Genomic DNA, 16170 nt, shown 5'->3' on the forward strand with positions numbered 1-16170 from the left:
TGAATTTATATGAGGAATTACAGCTACCTCTCTGGCTCTCCTCTTCTTTGGATGTTCCCACTCATAGAGACCCAAAGCCAGTCCTCTGGTTCTTCTATATGACTTTTCTTTACTCCTAAACTCTAGATCCCTCCAGAGTCTGACTGCTTTGAATGGTCCTCCTGTGCTGTCTTGAGTTTTCTTTTAAACATAGTCTGTAGCTAATACTTGCAAGCAAATTGGTCAATAAGAACTACTCAGACTTGCCAGGCATAGAATAAGATCTCTATTCAGCAGTGTAAGTTCAATTCCAATCACTTTTTTTTTTTTTTCACTAGAGCACTGTTCTGCTGTGACATATGATGATGGTACCAGGGATTGAACCTGGGTTGGTGCCTCGGGCATCAAAGTTTCTATCTCCACAGCTCACAGATCATTTTTTATGGATTACAGAAATACCTTATTTCCTGCTGTTTGAAGTATATAAGAGAAAAATTTAATTTGGAGCATCCATAAAACTAAATATCTAGTCTGCTGTGTCTGTTTGTAAGAGACAATGACCACAGACATACAGTGTATCTGTGACTACAGCAGTTAGCCAGCTCCAGATATGTCTTCCTCAGTTTGAATCTCAAGTATCTAGGCTTGTTTTCTATAAAAATTGGGGAATGGATAGGTGGTTCATAAAAGGTCAGTTCCATTCCTTTGTGGTGAGGCGATGTTGTGTGATTATAAGAGACCATCTTTCAAAACTGGTGCCCATACACTTGCCAAAACAAGCCGTTTCTCCCTCGGCTTATTGCTGCTCTTTCTCTGGATATTTTCCAGACTTGCCTTAACTAACTATGAATCCATATGGAGCTTAGATCTGTCTGTGAGAGAGCTAAGGGCACATCTGAGTCCTGCATGTGATGGTGCTGAAAATCAAACCTGGGGTCTCTGATCCTCATGTGTTCAAGTTCTGTGCTGTAACAGTTGAACTGTTTCCCCAGTCTGATACCTTACATTTCAAAGTAGAAACATTTTGTAACTTCAAAGGAAAGGATTGATAGTGATCATGCTAGAAAAGAAAAATGTTATAGAAATTAAGACACAGTCACACAAGACAGAAAGTACAAAGCTAACATTTACTTTAATTTTTAACTGATTTTTTTTTCACCTAAGTATTTCTACGTCCTAACAATAGATAGGACAGACAGTAGTCTTTGTTATGAATGAGGAAACACTGAAGTAGACAGGCCTGCCCATGGTTACGTAATTCAGCAGAGATGCAGCTCAGATCTGTTGCCTTTTCTTCAAACAGCTGAATGGTTTGATTATCAGTCATTGAGGACTGATTGGCCTTTTCCTCTCTAAAACTTGAGTTGTTTTCATGTGTGAGCTCAGTACTGCAAACAAGAGGCCTAGACTTTCTTGCTCTCCATGAAAATACCTTAGTCATTAGATCATACTTGTTGCTCCAGAATGGAAATTTAATAAGGCCTCTCCATTCTTGCTCACAGAGTGCTGCAGGCGCAGAAAAAAAAACAACTATAGCAACCCTTAAAAGTTGCTTTGTCCTATTACTACGTTTGAGTAAGTTGCTTTCATGACAAGGGAAAGAAATAGTGATGTTCAAGTGAAGGAAACAAAATAAAACTAATATCAAGTAAAGTATTCCTTTCACTTCTTCTCACTTCACAGTTCTCATCCTCTGTAAGATTCATGGATAAACAAAAACATGATTATCAAAAATAAATAAATAAATAAAATTTTTAAAAACATGATTATCGTGTCTTGATGTTTGCTAACTTTTAACTTTTAACTTTTATTGTTTCATCTGCTTGTAAGTTTGAGACTTAGAAACCGCTATCAGGAAAAAGTATGCGGGCCCATTGCCAGGTTACATTGGGCAGCTAAAAGCTTTCTAACGGAATGTATTGCTACTAAAAATATTTGTCGTTTGGGAAAATATGTTTAAATCTGACCTCCCTGACACTGCGCATTCTAGTTTACTGCTCTGGGTTCTCTAGCAGCTATAAAGAGAAGACTTCAGAAATGTCTTCAATGTGCACTCTGGCTCCATCTATGGAATAGTCTTCCCATTGTAAAAACAGAAATCTTTAGAGTTATTTATATTCTTCACAACTACAAGCAACAAATGATGGTTTCTCAGCAGCCCTTTGACATGTTATTTTTGGCATGAGAATACAGTACTGGGGGTGGGGGGCTGATGATTCCCAGTTATCTCCATGTTCTGTGAGGGACAGGCTGGTATATTCAGCTAAAGAAATAGTCAAGTGCACATCATATGCAGCTATTGCGGGGCTGCCCAGAGAAAGGATCCAGCTCTGGCAACTGTGGCGAGCTTAAGATCTAACCCCCAGAAGGCAGTGAAATAAAGGTATATTTTAAATGGGTCACAATTGGTCTTCTTGTGGTTTGCCTAGAGTTTCATTATGTGGGGAGCTTTTTACGAACCAAGTTTTTTGTTGTTGTTTTTTGTTTTTATTCTTAATTTACATCGACTTTTTCAGTCGTTTGAATTTTGGGGGGAAATTCTGATATTTAGCTTGAAGAATATAGATGATTGAGAGCAGGTGCCTAGTAGCTGCTAGCCAGGGATTGAACCAGGTGTGAGCGGGTCAGCCCTCCTCTGCCCTTAGTCTCACTGGACTGCAACCCTTCCCTATTGAGATACTGGGTGCCAGGCAGTGGCCTCCTCTTCCCCATCACTGGATTCTCTCTAGAAGGTCTGACCTCAGCGTGATCAGCCTGTCATTATTAATGCTCCTTATGATCATTGATCTCTGCTTATCCTGGGCAAGTGAGATGAGTTTTCAGTGGCCATCCTCAGACTAGTGAGAGTGAAAGTCTAGCAAACAGACACTGCGATACAGTGTAAAAAAAATTCTAGAGGTGAACCCAGGTGTAGACCCCTAACAGTGCTAGTGGCAGAGTAAACTTGTTCTCAGTTCTGAGGCTGTCACTAAATTCTGAAGTGTGTTCAGGTTCAGTGTGTTCGTGGTGGTGACCATCCAGCTAGAGAAAAGGAAAAAAAAAAAAAACATATTTTGAGGAGGGAGTGAGATTTTTTTTAACTAAAAACTCTAAAGCAGTAATGTGTTGGATGAAGAACGCACTCCTTCAGAAAAGAAAATAAGTCAGGCAGAGGGTAGATAGCAAAATGGTTATGCAAAGAGACGCTCATGCTGACGCTCCAAAGTCCCAGGTTCAAGCCCCTGCACCACCATCAGCCAGAACTGAGCAAAGCTCTGGTTAAAAAAAAAAAAAAAAAAAGTCTTCCATTTATAGTGATGGTTTGCTGGCTCAGGCTCAGGTCAGTTGGGACACGAATTGTGTCTGTCTCTGATTTAAGAGGTGAGGTGGGTTGAAGAAAGGAAAAAAAAAAAGTGGTTTGAGAGAGTGAGTTAGGTTGTATGAGAAACGGCACATTCCAGCCTCCAGTCAGACAGGAACATCTTCCTGCAACAGTTGAGCCAGTTCCCAGATTAGAAAGGGTCTGTGCTCTGACCTCACTCCCATGAGTAATTTGGGTGGTGATTTGCTGTACTCTCTGGGAGTCAGAAACTGTGAGTGAGCTTTGGGTACAACTCCAGAGCTGCAGGCTTAAAGGGATAACTTTGCCATTGTGAGGACGCGGGTCTCAGAGCCCTGCCACCCTCCCTGCAGCAGGGACCAGGGGTCTCAGTCGGCGTGAAATGGGAAGTTAGCAGAGCCTGTCTCTGGCTGCTGGCTGGATCTTGTCTGATGGCAGCCAGCCCAGACCGAGAGTTCTGCTGTGGGCAGTGAAGAGCCGGCAGCCTCAGCTGCAGGATGTGGGACAGCAGCTAACCCAGGTGGCCGAGCAGCGGTAAGTCGCCATGTTACTAACTGTGAGGTGGAGGCCCAGTGTGGGGCAGCCAGTATTTTAAAAAGCAGCTGTAAATGAGGCTGTAGATGTCCTCGCCTTTCTGATGAAGTGCTGGGTAAGCTGAACGCTAGAGTAGTGAAGTTGTTGTGAGCAGTTTAGGGAGATTACTGGTCAGCTTGCTAATTGGTCACATAAGTGTGGTGATGTGGTCACATTGTGTCGGGCGGGGGGGTTCATGTACATAGTGAATCCTGAGACATGTCTGTGCAAATAAAACTCTGCTTGCAACTTCTGTGGTAATTCTAAAAATAAACATTTGTCTGCAGACATTCCACCTTTGCCTTCTCACAACTTATTTCCTGCCACCTCTCCCTTTCTTACCTATGCTGGGTTTTAAATAGACATGCTTCCAGGACCAAGTCTGTTGTGAAGAGTGAAAATATCTTATTCTCTTTCCCACTGTGTAAAAGCCCGTTTCTTTATTGTTATATATATTGGTGACCCACTGGTGCTTCTCAGATAAGACAGGGTGGGATCTGATATGCTAATTCCATCTGATTGTCAGCTCCCCTTAAACAGTGTGTTGTCTCTCTAGCACAATCCTGGAGGAAGAGAAGGTTCAACAAGAAGAGCGCATGAGGATGGAGTCCAGAAGACAGGTCACAGTGTCCTGGGACTCCGGAGGGTCTGATGAGGCGCCACCCAAGGTAGCAAAGACCCCACCCTGACTTACGCTCTATTCTCACATTTGAGGTTTGTGTTGCATTCCCTGGGGGAGAAAGGCAAATGCCAGGGTGTTCTCAGAGGAACGCTTGTAATGCCAGCTACTGGTTTGTATCTGCCCCGCTGCTTAGGGTCCTCCTGTGCACTCGTTTTCCCAGTGTACATCTCACTGAGAGGCAGTTTTAAACCACGGGTGGCTGGACTAGGTGTGAGCTTAAACCATGTGCCTGGCTGGGAAAAGTTTCCTTTTATGGGGTGTAAGGACCTTGCTAAAACCCAAGTCAGGATTAAAATACCTTATCGGCTAACTGTAGGCTTTAGTTTGAAAGGAGTTCAGTGGCACATAAACCTGTTCCTTTTGGGTTTGGTTCTGTTGTGAACTCTGCATAATTTCTGCCTTTTGTATTTTTGTCTTTTGTATCTGCTGGGTGGGTTGTTGGTATGCATTTGCTTGCCGTGCTCTGCAGACAGCTTCTTTAGATCTGCCGCCTCCCGTACCTCTCCCCATTTTCTCTCACAGCCCTTTCTGCCCATCTTTCCCTCATCGGGGCCTTAGGAAAGAGTTGGCTTTTTTGACAAGCTAGTATTTCACACATTACTTGTCATAAATAATCCGGTTTTGATGGTTCTCTGAAGAGTAAATAGAGGGCCAGGTCGTGGCGCACCTGGTTGAGCACACATCACGATGGGCAAGGGCTGCAGCAGGGAAGCTTTGCGAACGGTGATCCGTGTTGCAGGTGTCTCTCTGCCTCTCTCCCTCCCCTCTGTATTTCTAGCTGTCTCTAGCCAATAAATAAAGTTATTAAATAATAAAAAAAGAAAAGAAAGAAAGAAAATTTTGTAAAAAGACAGTAAATAGGTAACAGGCTGCTTTGGGGCTGTTGGAGGTCATGATGCATTTTTGCTAAAAATATACTAAGAAACTTCGACAGTGCTTTGCTTTCTTTTCTTACAGAAAAAGTTCAGAAATCTGTTAACGCAAAATATCAAAACAATTTAAGTACTGTACCAATTTTTTTATCATTATGCCTGAAAGCTGCTGTTGTTTTAGCCAACATTTTAAACTGTGCAGTTAATAAATGTCATCACACATTTTAAAGTAAATACAGGTGGTTGATACAGCTCTACAGAGTTTTGTATGTGGTATTCCATAATCTGCCCTCCTCAGTGACCACAACTAGGACTCAGAAAGACAGGCCACGGTATCATCCAGTGGATGCTACTAGTGGCAAATTAGAGACAAAAATCAAAACTATTCTTTGCCTTTCCTAGATTATTCTTTTTAGAGAAACTTTATTTTTTTCCCTTTTGTTGCCATTACTGTTTATCGTTGTTGTTGTTGTTATTGCTGTCATTGTTGTTGGATAGGACAGAGAAATAGAGAGAGGAGGGGAAGACAGGGGGAAAGAAAGACACCTGCAGACCTGCTTCACCGCCTGTGAAGTGACTCCCCTGCAGGTGGGGAGCCGGGGTTCGAACCTGGATCTTTCTGCCAGACCTTGCACTTTGCGCCACGTGCGCTTAACCCACTGCACCACTGCCTGGATCCCTTTCTTAGATTATTGACAACAAAATACTTAACTGCCATCAGAAGGACCATGATCCCCTTATCCCAGTGTCTGAGAGCCTCCACTCTGTAGGTACAAAGTTGCTTGTTTCTTGGTTCAATAAGCAATTAAAGAATTGTCATCTCCCAGTGTGCCCCAGAATCTCACCTCCCCAGGGGTCAGGTAGTACGGCAGAGGGTTAAGCGCAATGGCGCAAAGCAGAAGGATCCCAGTCTTTAGAGCTCTGGCTCCTCACCTGCAGGGCAGTCGATTCACAGGCAGTGAAGCAGGTCTGCAGGTGTCTCTCTTTCTCTCCCCCTCTCTGTCTTCCTCTCCTCTCTCCATTTCTCTCTGTCCTGTCCCAACAACAAATGACATCAACAACAACAATAATAACCACAACAAGGGCAACAAAAGGAGGGGGGAGAACGGCCTCCAGGAGCAGTGTGTTTATGGTACAGGCACTGAGCCCCAGCAATAACCCTGGAGGAGAAAAAAAAAATCTCACCTCCCCAGAACCCTACCCTACTAGAAAAAAAACAGAAATAGGCTGGGGGTATGGATCAACCTGTGAATTCCCATGTCTAGCAGAGAAGCAGTTACAGAAGCCAGAATTCCCACCTTTTGCATCCCATAAAGATTTTGATCCAGGGACCAGGCAAGTGGCACAGCTGGTTGAATAAACACATAGTGCATGCACAAGGACCATGTTCAAGCCCGGCTCCCCATCTACAGGGGGCAAGTTTCATAAGCGGTTGAAGCAAGTCTGCAGGTCTCCCCCTCCATTTCTCTCTCTCTTTCTCTCCCCCCTTCCCGCTTCCTCTCTCCAATCACCTTCCCTCGATTTTTCTGCTTCTACCCAAAAATAAAACACACACACACAAAAAAAAAAAAAAAAAAAAAAGTAGAAAGAATTTTGGTTCATACTCCCAGAGGGGTAAATGTTAGGATAAGATTACCAGAGGGCTCTGAACTCCAATTCCATCAGGACCCAGAAAGAAAAGTGAAAAAGAAAACGGAAATGCGAAAGCCACTCAGAAAGTAGTAGGTGTAACTTAGAAGAGAAGACAGGACCATAGAAAAAATGGGCAAATGTATATATAGTTAATCGAAATAATAGTCAACCCATATGGGCAAGTATATAAATAGTATAGAAATAATAGTCAACCCATATGGGCAAGTATATAAATAGTTATAGAAATAGTAGTCAGTCCATATCTGTGGTCTTGGGAAATCTAATGTGTTTGGTTTTTTGTTTTTATTTATTTTTATTTATATTATTTTATTTTAACCAGAGCACTGTTCAACTCTGACTTCTTGTGGTGCAGAGGATTAAACCTAGGACTTTGGAGCCTCAGGCATGAGAGTCTGTTTGCATAACCATTATGCTGTCTAACCTCCTCCCCTAATGTCGTTTGCAAATGGAATGGGGACACAGAACTCTGGTGGTGGGAAAGATGTGAAATTGAACCTGTTACTTTATAATTTTGTAAATCAGTTTTAAATCACTAATAAGTAAAGTAAAAGAATTATAATCTCAAACTGAATTCTAGTGTATCAAAGCCAGGTGGGTTTGTACAAGTTACCTACATGTTCCCAGCTATTTAAAATGCAGGTATCACTGGCCAGTGGTGGTGTACCCAGTAGAGTGGACTAGTAAGGTCACCCAGCTTCAAACCCCTGGTTCCCACCTGCAAGCTGGGAAGAAGCATTCCAAGTGGTGATACAGGCGTCTCCCTTTCTCTCTACACTTTTCTCTCAATTTCTGTCTTTATCAGAAAGAAAAATAAAATGGCCTCTGGGGGTGATGGACTTATTGTGCAGGCACTGAACCTCAGTGATAGCCCTGGTGGCAATAAAAGAATAAAGTATAAAATACAATGCAGATATCGGTATCCTTGCCTAGCAAGGTCTTAATATTTTCATATATTGTGGAGACTGAGCGTAGGCATTTCTGGTGCTTTGTTTAATCAGAAGTATAAGGTTTCAGTGGGGAAGCAATTACAGAAGCCAGACCTTCCACCTTTTGCACCCTATAATGACCCTAGGTCCATACTCCCAGAGGGGTAAAGGATAGGAAAGCTATCAGGGAAGGGAATGGGATACAGAGTTCTGGTGGTGGGAATTGTGTGGATTTGTACCCCTCTTATCTAATGGTCTTGTTAGTGTTTCCATTTTATAAATAAAAATTAACTCAGAATTAAGGAGCTTTTCCCATCTGGACAAATGTCTGTATCAGGGAGTCGGGCGGTAGTGCAGCGAGTTAAGCGCACGTGGCACAAAGCACAAGGACCGGCGGAAGGATCCCTGTTCAAGCCCCTGGCTCCCCACCCGGGGGGGGGGGGTCACTTCACAGGTGGTAAAGCAGGTCTGCAGGTGTTTGTCTTTCTCTCCTCCTCTCTGTCTCCCCTCTTCTCTCAGTTTCTCTCTGTCCTATCTAACAATAACAACAGCAGTAATAATGACAACAACAAAGGTAACAACCAGGGCAACAAAGTGGGAAAAAAATGGCCTCCAGGGGCAGTGGATTTGTAGTTCAGGCACTGAGCCCCAGCAATAACCCAAAAAAGTCTATATCAATCTGTAGGATTTTAATATTTTCATTTGACTGTTCTTTTTTAAGTAGTATATATATATATTCCCTTTGGTTGCCCTTGTTGTTTTATTGTTGTAGTTATTGTTGTTGATGTCATTGTTGTTGGATAGGACAGAGAGGAAATGGAGAGAGATGGGGAAGACAGAGAGAGAGATAGAGAGAGAAAGATAAGACACCTGTAGACCTACTTCACCGCCTGTGAAGTGACCCCCCTGAAGGTGGGTAGCCGGGGGCTTGAACAGGGATCCTTCCTTGGTCCTTGCGCTTTGCGCCATGTGCACTTATCCCACTGCGCTACCACCCGACTCCCTTGACTGCTTTTTTAAAAATATATATTTTTTAATATTTATTTATTCCTTTTTATTGCCCTTGCGTGTGTGTTTTTTTAATTGTTGTAGTTATTGATGTCCTCTTTGTTGGATAAGACAGAGAGAAATGGAGAGAGGAGGGGGAGACAAAGAGAGACACTTGCAGACCTGCTTCAACCTTTGTGAAGTGACTCCCCTGCAGGTGGGGAGCCAGGGGCTCGAACCAGGATCCTTACGCTGGTCCTTGCGTTTTGCGCCACCTGCACTTAACCTGCTGCTCTACCACCCGACTCCCTTGACTCCTTTTTTTTGAGCTTATTTTTTTAAGTTGGTGAAATAAAGACAGTTGGGTTGCTTTTTTTTATTGAGCACAAAGAAAAGTTCTGTTTAATTAATTTTTTTTTTTTACTTTTAGCTCTTACATTTAGATATGTGGCTCATTTGGGGTTAATTTTTATGTGTCCTGTGAGAAGAGGTCCAGCTTCATTTTCTCACATCTTATTGCAACATCCTTTGTTGAAAGACAGTTTCCCCCACTAAATGGTCCTGGCAGCTATATCATTCTTTCCAATCGGGTTTAAAGAAATACCATTTCTCTTCTTTATAATAAAGCATAGGCCGAGGAGTTCACTTAGTTGGTAGAATTGCATGCCTGAGGCTCCCAGTTCAGTAGAAGAGAAGGTGTAAGCTCCACATGTAGTGGAGTGTTGTGGTGCTCTGGCTTTTGCCTGTCGTGTGAAACACAATTCTGCTTGAAATGATTTTTTTTTTTTTGCTTTAAGTTTTGATCTTTATTTACCCCAAGACAACCTTGCCTGTATTCTACTTGGATAAATTTCACAGACACCTAGTTTTAAACGTTAACCATGTTTCTGATGACAAGGAATATTACAGAAATACAAAGAGACATGAACACAAAATAATCTCCCTTTTTATTTTACTTTATTATTAGTATTTTAATAATGATTGACAAGATTGTGGGATAAAGGGGTACAAATCCCACCACCAAAGTTTCATATCTCCTCCCCTCCACTGGAAGTTTTTCTTTATCCCTCTGGGAGTGTGGACCCAGGATCATTATAGGGTACAGAAGTGGGAGGTTTGGCTTTTTTTTTTTTTTTTTTTTTTTTTGAAATCTTGCTCTACTAGTTCTTTTTTTTTTTTTTAATTTTTATTTATAAAAACGAAACACTGACAAAACCATAGGATAAGAGGGGTACTCCACACAGTTCCCACCACCAAATCTCCGTATCCTATACCCTCCCTTGAAAGCTTTCCTGTTCTGTATCCCTCTGGGAGTATGGACCCAAGGTTATTGTGGGGTGCAGAAGGTGGAAGGTCTGGCTTCTGTAGTTGCTTCCCCGCTCAACATGGGCGTTGACTGGCTGATCCATACTCCCAGCCTGCCTCTCTCTTTCCCTAGTAGGGTGGGGCTCTGGGGAAGCGGAGCTCCAGGACACATTGGTGGGGTTGTCTGTCCAGGAAGTCTGGTTGGCATCATGCTAGCATCTGGAACCTGGTGGCTGAAAAGAGAGTTAACATATAAAGCCAAACAAGTTGTTGAACAATCATGAACGTAAAGGCTGGAGTAGTGCAGATGAAGAGTTGTGGAGGTGGGGGGGGGGGGGTTCCGTTCTGCAGATAGTTAGTTAGTAGGCATATTTTAGTTATAGTACAAAGGACCTGTGGCTATTCTAGTTTGTCTGCCTTTTTTCCCCTGAGCCTGAAAGCTGGTTATGGGCCCCAGATCAGATCAAATCAGTGGGTTTTACAGTCAACAATATTTATACGCCTTTCCCATATTTGGGAGCTACTCTCTTCCCAGATCCAGCTTCCAGCTTTCTGGTCCTTTTTCCAGCCAGGACATCATCTCCCCAGACAATAACTGGGATCCACCTGCATATCTACTCTATATCTTTTACTTATTTATTTTCCCTTTTGTTGCCCTTGTTTTTTTATTGTTGTTGTAATTGATGTCATCGTTGTTGGATAGGACAGAGAGAAATGGAGAGAGGAGGGGAAGACAGAGAGGGAGAAAGATAGACACCTGCAGACCTGCATGAAGTGACTCCCCTGCATGTGGGGAGCTGGAGGTTCAAACCAGGATCTTTCTGCCAGTCCTTGCGCTTTGCGCCACGTGTGCTTAACCTGCTGCGCTACCGTCCAACTCCCCCTCTACTTTATATCTTAATGCTTTTCAGCCACCAAGTTGCAGATGCTATCATGATGCCAACCTGACTTCCCTGGGCAGACAACCTCACCAATGTGTCCTGGGACCTCACCTCACAAAATAATTTCTGTCCATGCTGCAGTGTTTCCGAATTACCAGTTGATTTCCAAATGCAAAGTAGATGTAGATGTTAAGGTGGCTAGCCTGGTATTTTTCTTACCGCAAATTGTTGTTCATGTAACACTCTTGCTCAAGGGGGAAGGCACAGAATTTCCTACAATGAGCCACCTTATAAAGAGCTCTTTTTTTTTTCTCTCAAATTAATTCATATCACATTGAATTTAGTATGCATAACCTCAGAACTGAGGTTTTATTCCAATTTATAAAAACCACTTGCGTAACTTGTATGCAAGTTCAAAAAAAAGTTTTCACCCTAAACTGGCTCAAAATAGATTGTTCATGGCTGCCCACATCTAAGATAAAAAGATTCTAAAACCGTTGATTAGGCATATTATTAAAGGTGTTCAGACCGTTACACAAAGACCCTGGTTTCAGTCCCTGTCTGCAGAAAAAAAAAAGCTTCATGAATGGTGAAGCAGTGCTGCAGAAGTCCCTCTTTATCTCCCCTCTCTCTCTCAATTTCTCTTGTCTCTACCCAATAAATGTTTAATGAAGCATCGCCTTACCTACTCACATGAGGTTCTCTTGTTTTATTCACAGCCCAGCAGACCTGGTTATCCGAGTCCACGATCCAGTGAAGGATTTTATCCCAGCCCACAACACCTGGGGCAAGCCAATCATTACCAGGTAAGCCAGGCATCACAGATACAAAAGTGTTATTTTACTCTTGAGCACATTTGCTAATGGGAAGGTTCACTGTGTGTTTACATATATGTGTTATGTGTATGCCATGAATATGATTTGATAAGCTAAAATCTAATTCAGGAGCCCAGGAGGTTTCTCACCTAGTGGAGTACATACATTACCATGCACAAAGATGCAGCTTCATGCTCTGTCTGCACAGGTGAAGCTCCTTCAGCAGGGTGTGGTGCTTTTGCGACTCTCCACTCTGTCCCTTCCCTGCTCTATCTCTTCCCTTTTATTTAAAAAAAAGGGGGGGCCAAGTGGTGGTGCACCTGGTTGAGCGCACTGGTTACAGTGCACAAGGACCTGGGTTCGAGCCCGCGGTCCCCACCTGCCGAGAGAAAACTTCGCAAGTGGTGAAGCAGGGCTGCAGGTGTCTCTCTGTCTCGCTCCCTCTCTATCTCCCCCTTCCCTCTCGGTTTCTATCTTTCTCTATCCAATAAATAAAAAGATTTAAAAAAAAAAAAAAAAGCATTACATCAAGTGTGGAGCCTAGTGATAATTCTAGAGACCAAAAAAGAGGAGCATCAGTAATTCGCTCTTCTTTAGTGCTGAGATATATTCCATTGTATTACTGTACCAAGGCTACAAAGGCATTATTTTAATCCATAAGAGGGAAGTGATGGACGGGTGGATTTGCCTCTAGACCTAATTTTTGACAAAGAGGGCCCAGAACATTAAATGGAAAAAGGAGACGCTTTCCAGCAAGTGGTGCTGGGAAAATTGGATTGAAATGTGCAGAGCCATGGAACCAGGCCACCACAGAACACCCTGTAGAAAAGTCAACTCCAAGTGTATCAAAACTTGAATGTTAGACAAGAAACCATCAATTATTATAGAAGAAAATATTGGTAGAATAATCCATAATATTTTCCTTGGGATGTCTTTGAACAATCAGTTACAACAGCAAGGAAAATAAAAATAACCCAATGGAACTACATCCAAATGAAAAGCTTCAGCACAGCAAAAGGAACCACTGCCCAAACAGAAAGACAGCCTGCTGGATGGGAGATCTTCACATGCCATACATCAGACAGAGGGCTAATATCTGAAATATAGAAAGAGCTCAAAAAGCTCAGCTATGAGAAAGGAGGGGGGGGGGGCTTTAAAAACTGGGTAGAAGATATGGATATTCAGTTGACCAACAGACAAAAGAAGAAATGCTCAAGAGGCCGAGTGGTGGCGCACCTGGTTGAGTGCGCATATTACAGTGCGCAAGGACCTGGGTTCGAGCCCCTGGCTCCCACCTGCAGGGGGAAAGCTTCACAAGTGGTGAAGCAGTGCTGCAGCTGTCTCTCTGTCTCTCTCACTCTCTATCACCCCCTTCCCTCTCGATTTCTGGCTGTCTATATCCAAATAAATAAATAAAGATAATTTAAAAAAAGAAATGCTCAAAGTCACTGATTATCAGAGAAATAACAAAAAAAGACAACAGTAAGGTAGTGCTTCAATGCCAGTCTCCGCCACATTGAAGAGAGCTTTGGTGCTATCGTCTCTTTCACCGTCTCTGTCTGCTAGAAAGAGCTCGAGACCATGACAGAGACCGCTTCAGACCTGTGAGGACATCAGACATCAGAGAAGACAGGAACAAGTACTGGCAAGATGCAGAGAAAAATGAATACTTCTACACTGCTGGTGGGAATGTAAATTGGTTCAGCCATTGTAGAAGACAGTCTGAAGCTACCTCATAACATTAGAAATCATCCTACTCTGTGACTCCGCATTCCCTCTCTTAGGGCTCTAGAACGAAAAGCCAAAAACCCTATCCAAGGAGATGTATGCCTTTGTCTATAGCAGAACTGTATATATTAATTCAAACATAGAAGCAAGCCAGATTGCCCAACGACAGATGAATGGTTAAGAAAGTTGTGAGATCACACACACACACACACACACACACACACACACACACACTTGTATTAAAATGATGAAATAATTTCCTTTGCCTCATCTTGGATAGAACTTGAGGGAATCATGCTGAATGAGATCAGCCCAAAAAAGAATAATAATCTCACTTATTTAAAAACCAAGGAGAGAAGGACAAAACACAGGGCAAAACTTAAACTAGATGTGGTCTGTGACAGTAAGACTTAAGAACGTGGGGGACTGGGAGAGGAGGTTGAGGGCATTGGGGACCCAGAGCTCAGTGTTGGAGGAGGAAGACTTGGGTTAGTGTTGGGACTATCTGGGAAGATGAGGAATTGGGACTCCTGGTACTATACTGGTTACCATGGGGGGGGGGGGTGAACATAGAACTTTGGTGGTGGGAGTGATGTAGAGCGATACCCCTATTATAATCTTGTAAATCACTATGAAATAACTAATAAAAATGAACCTTAAAATATTGCACTTGTGTACAACTGGCATGTAAGTCATTACTCACCCAATAAAACAGAAAAATCTATCAGGTACTTTCCAAGAAATAAAATAGTCTCATGTCCATTGCACTGACTGTGGTTCTGTTGCTGGCGGTGCCTTTTGTGTATCTGGACTTGATATTGACAGTCACAGCTGATTGGTTTGGTTATTAGTGATGATAAGTTGTTGGTGAAAAACTGAATAGCTAAATTACCAAGATGAAAAATGTTCATAGAACCACAAGTGTTTTTGTCCAGAAAGGAAAAGGCCAAGTGGTTGCTTCGTTCAATCAGATAGAGACTTCCTAGCTTTGTTTGTAAAGAGAGGGATGTCTTTTCTTCCCCAACAGCTTCCTGGGATTATTGACAGTCAGATGAAAGCATTTGTATCCTGTATGTACCTCTAAAACAGGGTCTAACTAGTGGACAAAACGTCTTGCCTGTTGGAACTGGGGAGCCCAGAGCCATGTCTCAGCTAGTACTAACCAGTACAGTGAAATTGTACTAATCTTAGGCTCCTTAATTCCTTTGTTACCTTCATTTCCTATCCCTTCATTCTGAAGCCTGGGAACAAGGTAGTCGTTCCCGGGTGGCTGGCTGCAGAGGCTTTGGTGTAGAGAGAAAGCTTTTCCTTGGGTGTTCAGCTGAAGCAAGAAGAGCATGCCAAGCACTGAGCCGCGGAGGCCTCCAGGTGACCTCCATCAAGGGCCACTGATTTTCTCTCTCCTCTCCTGTCTCCTCCTCTTCCCTCCCTTCCTTTCCCCTCCCCGCCCCTCCTTTCCCCTCCCCGCCCCTCCAGCTCTATTCTGGGCTGTGGGAACTGTTTGAAGCAACATGACAGGGAATGCATTTGTGTCCTGGCCAGTCTCTCGGGTGGATGTATCCCTCCAGGGCACTTTGATGATTTATGGCTCTGGCAGAGATTTATAGTGGTTGTCTGTCCACAGAAAATAAGGATTTGTCTCTATTTTGCCCATAACAGTGTATAGAAGAGAATATGCACTCAATAATTTTTTTTTAATCAAACAAAACCCTGACTGTCCTTATCTTATAAAGAAGATTGACTATACTGCTGTTTTTTCATGTTCCTTTTTAGCCTAAACTTCTCATTTGACCCTTTCACAGTGATGATATTTAGAAAAAGTGCCTGAGTTTGTTGTTTGTTTGTTTCACTTTATTGCTGGGGGAGAGGTTAATGGATTACAGTGCTTTTGGTTTTGCCTGGGATACTTATATCTCTCTATTGTGAAAATTCCTATAAGTTATCTGACAATACTATATCCTTTCTTACCAAAAAATAGTAGTGATAAAGTACTTAACACTTGGGAGTCAGGCGGTAGCGTAGCGGGTTAGCGCATGTAGCACAAAGTGCAAGGACTGGTATAAGGGTCCCTGTTCGAGCCCCTGGCTCCCCACCTGCAGGGGTGTCTCTTCACAGGCGGTGAAGCAGGTCTGCAGGTGTCTGTCTTTCTCTCCCCCTCTCTGTCTTCCCCTCCTCTCTCCATTTCTCTCTGTCCTATCTAACAGTGACATCAATAACAACAATAACTACAACAACAATTAAAAAAACAAGAGCAAGAAAAGGGGAAATAAATATTTTAAAAACCTTTAAAAGTACTTAATACTTTTATTATTAAAGTTTTCATATTCAAATAAACTTATGTGGCCTACATACACTCTTGTTATACCTTTTTTTTTTTAATATTTTACTTTCTTTTTGAGAGAGATGCAGACAGAGACACAGAGAGAAACACCAGAGCCCTGCTCAGCTCT

The 16170-nt window shown here is 42.7% G+C and overlaps 1 protein-coding gene across 24 annotated transcripts in view; it reads left to right on the forward strand.

The window, feature by feature from the left end:
* The window catches only part of PTK2 (protein tyrosine kinase 2), a 224867-nt gene that overhangs the window by 187156 nt on the left and 21541 nt on the right, over positions 1-16170 (forward strand). For 23 of the 24 annotated variants that reach the window (XM_060195947.1, XM_060195943.1, XM_060195936.1 and 20 more), the window contains 2 exons: positions 4428-4539; positions 11897-11983. In XM_060195947.1, coding sequence (XP_060051930.1) covers positions 4428-4539; positions 11897-11983 — 199 coding nt within the window. Of the gene's footprint in view, positions 1-3447; positions 3833-4427; positions 4540-11896; positions 11984-16170 lie in introns of those variants that run through there. The other variant, XM_060195952.1, reaches the window with a different exon arrangement.

Source organism: Erinaceus europaeus, chromosome 8, assembly GCF_950295315.1.
Source record: "Erinaceus europaeus chromosome 8, mEriEur2.1, whole genome shotgun sequence".
NCBI lineage: Eukaryota > Metazoa > Chordata > Mammalia > Eulipotyphla > Erinaceidae > Erinaceus > Erinaceus europaeus.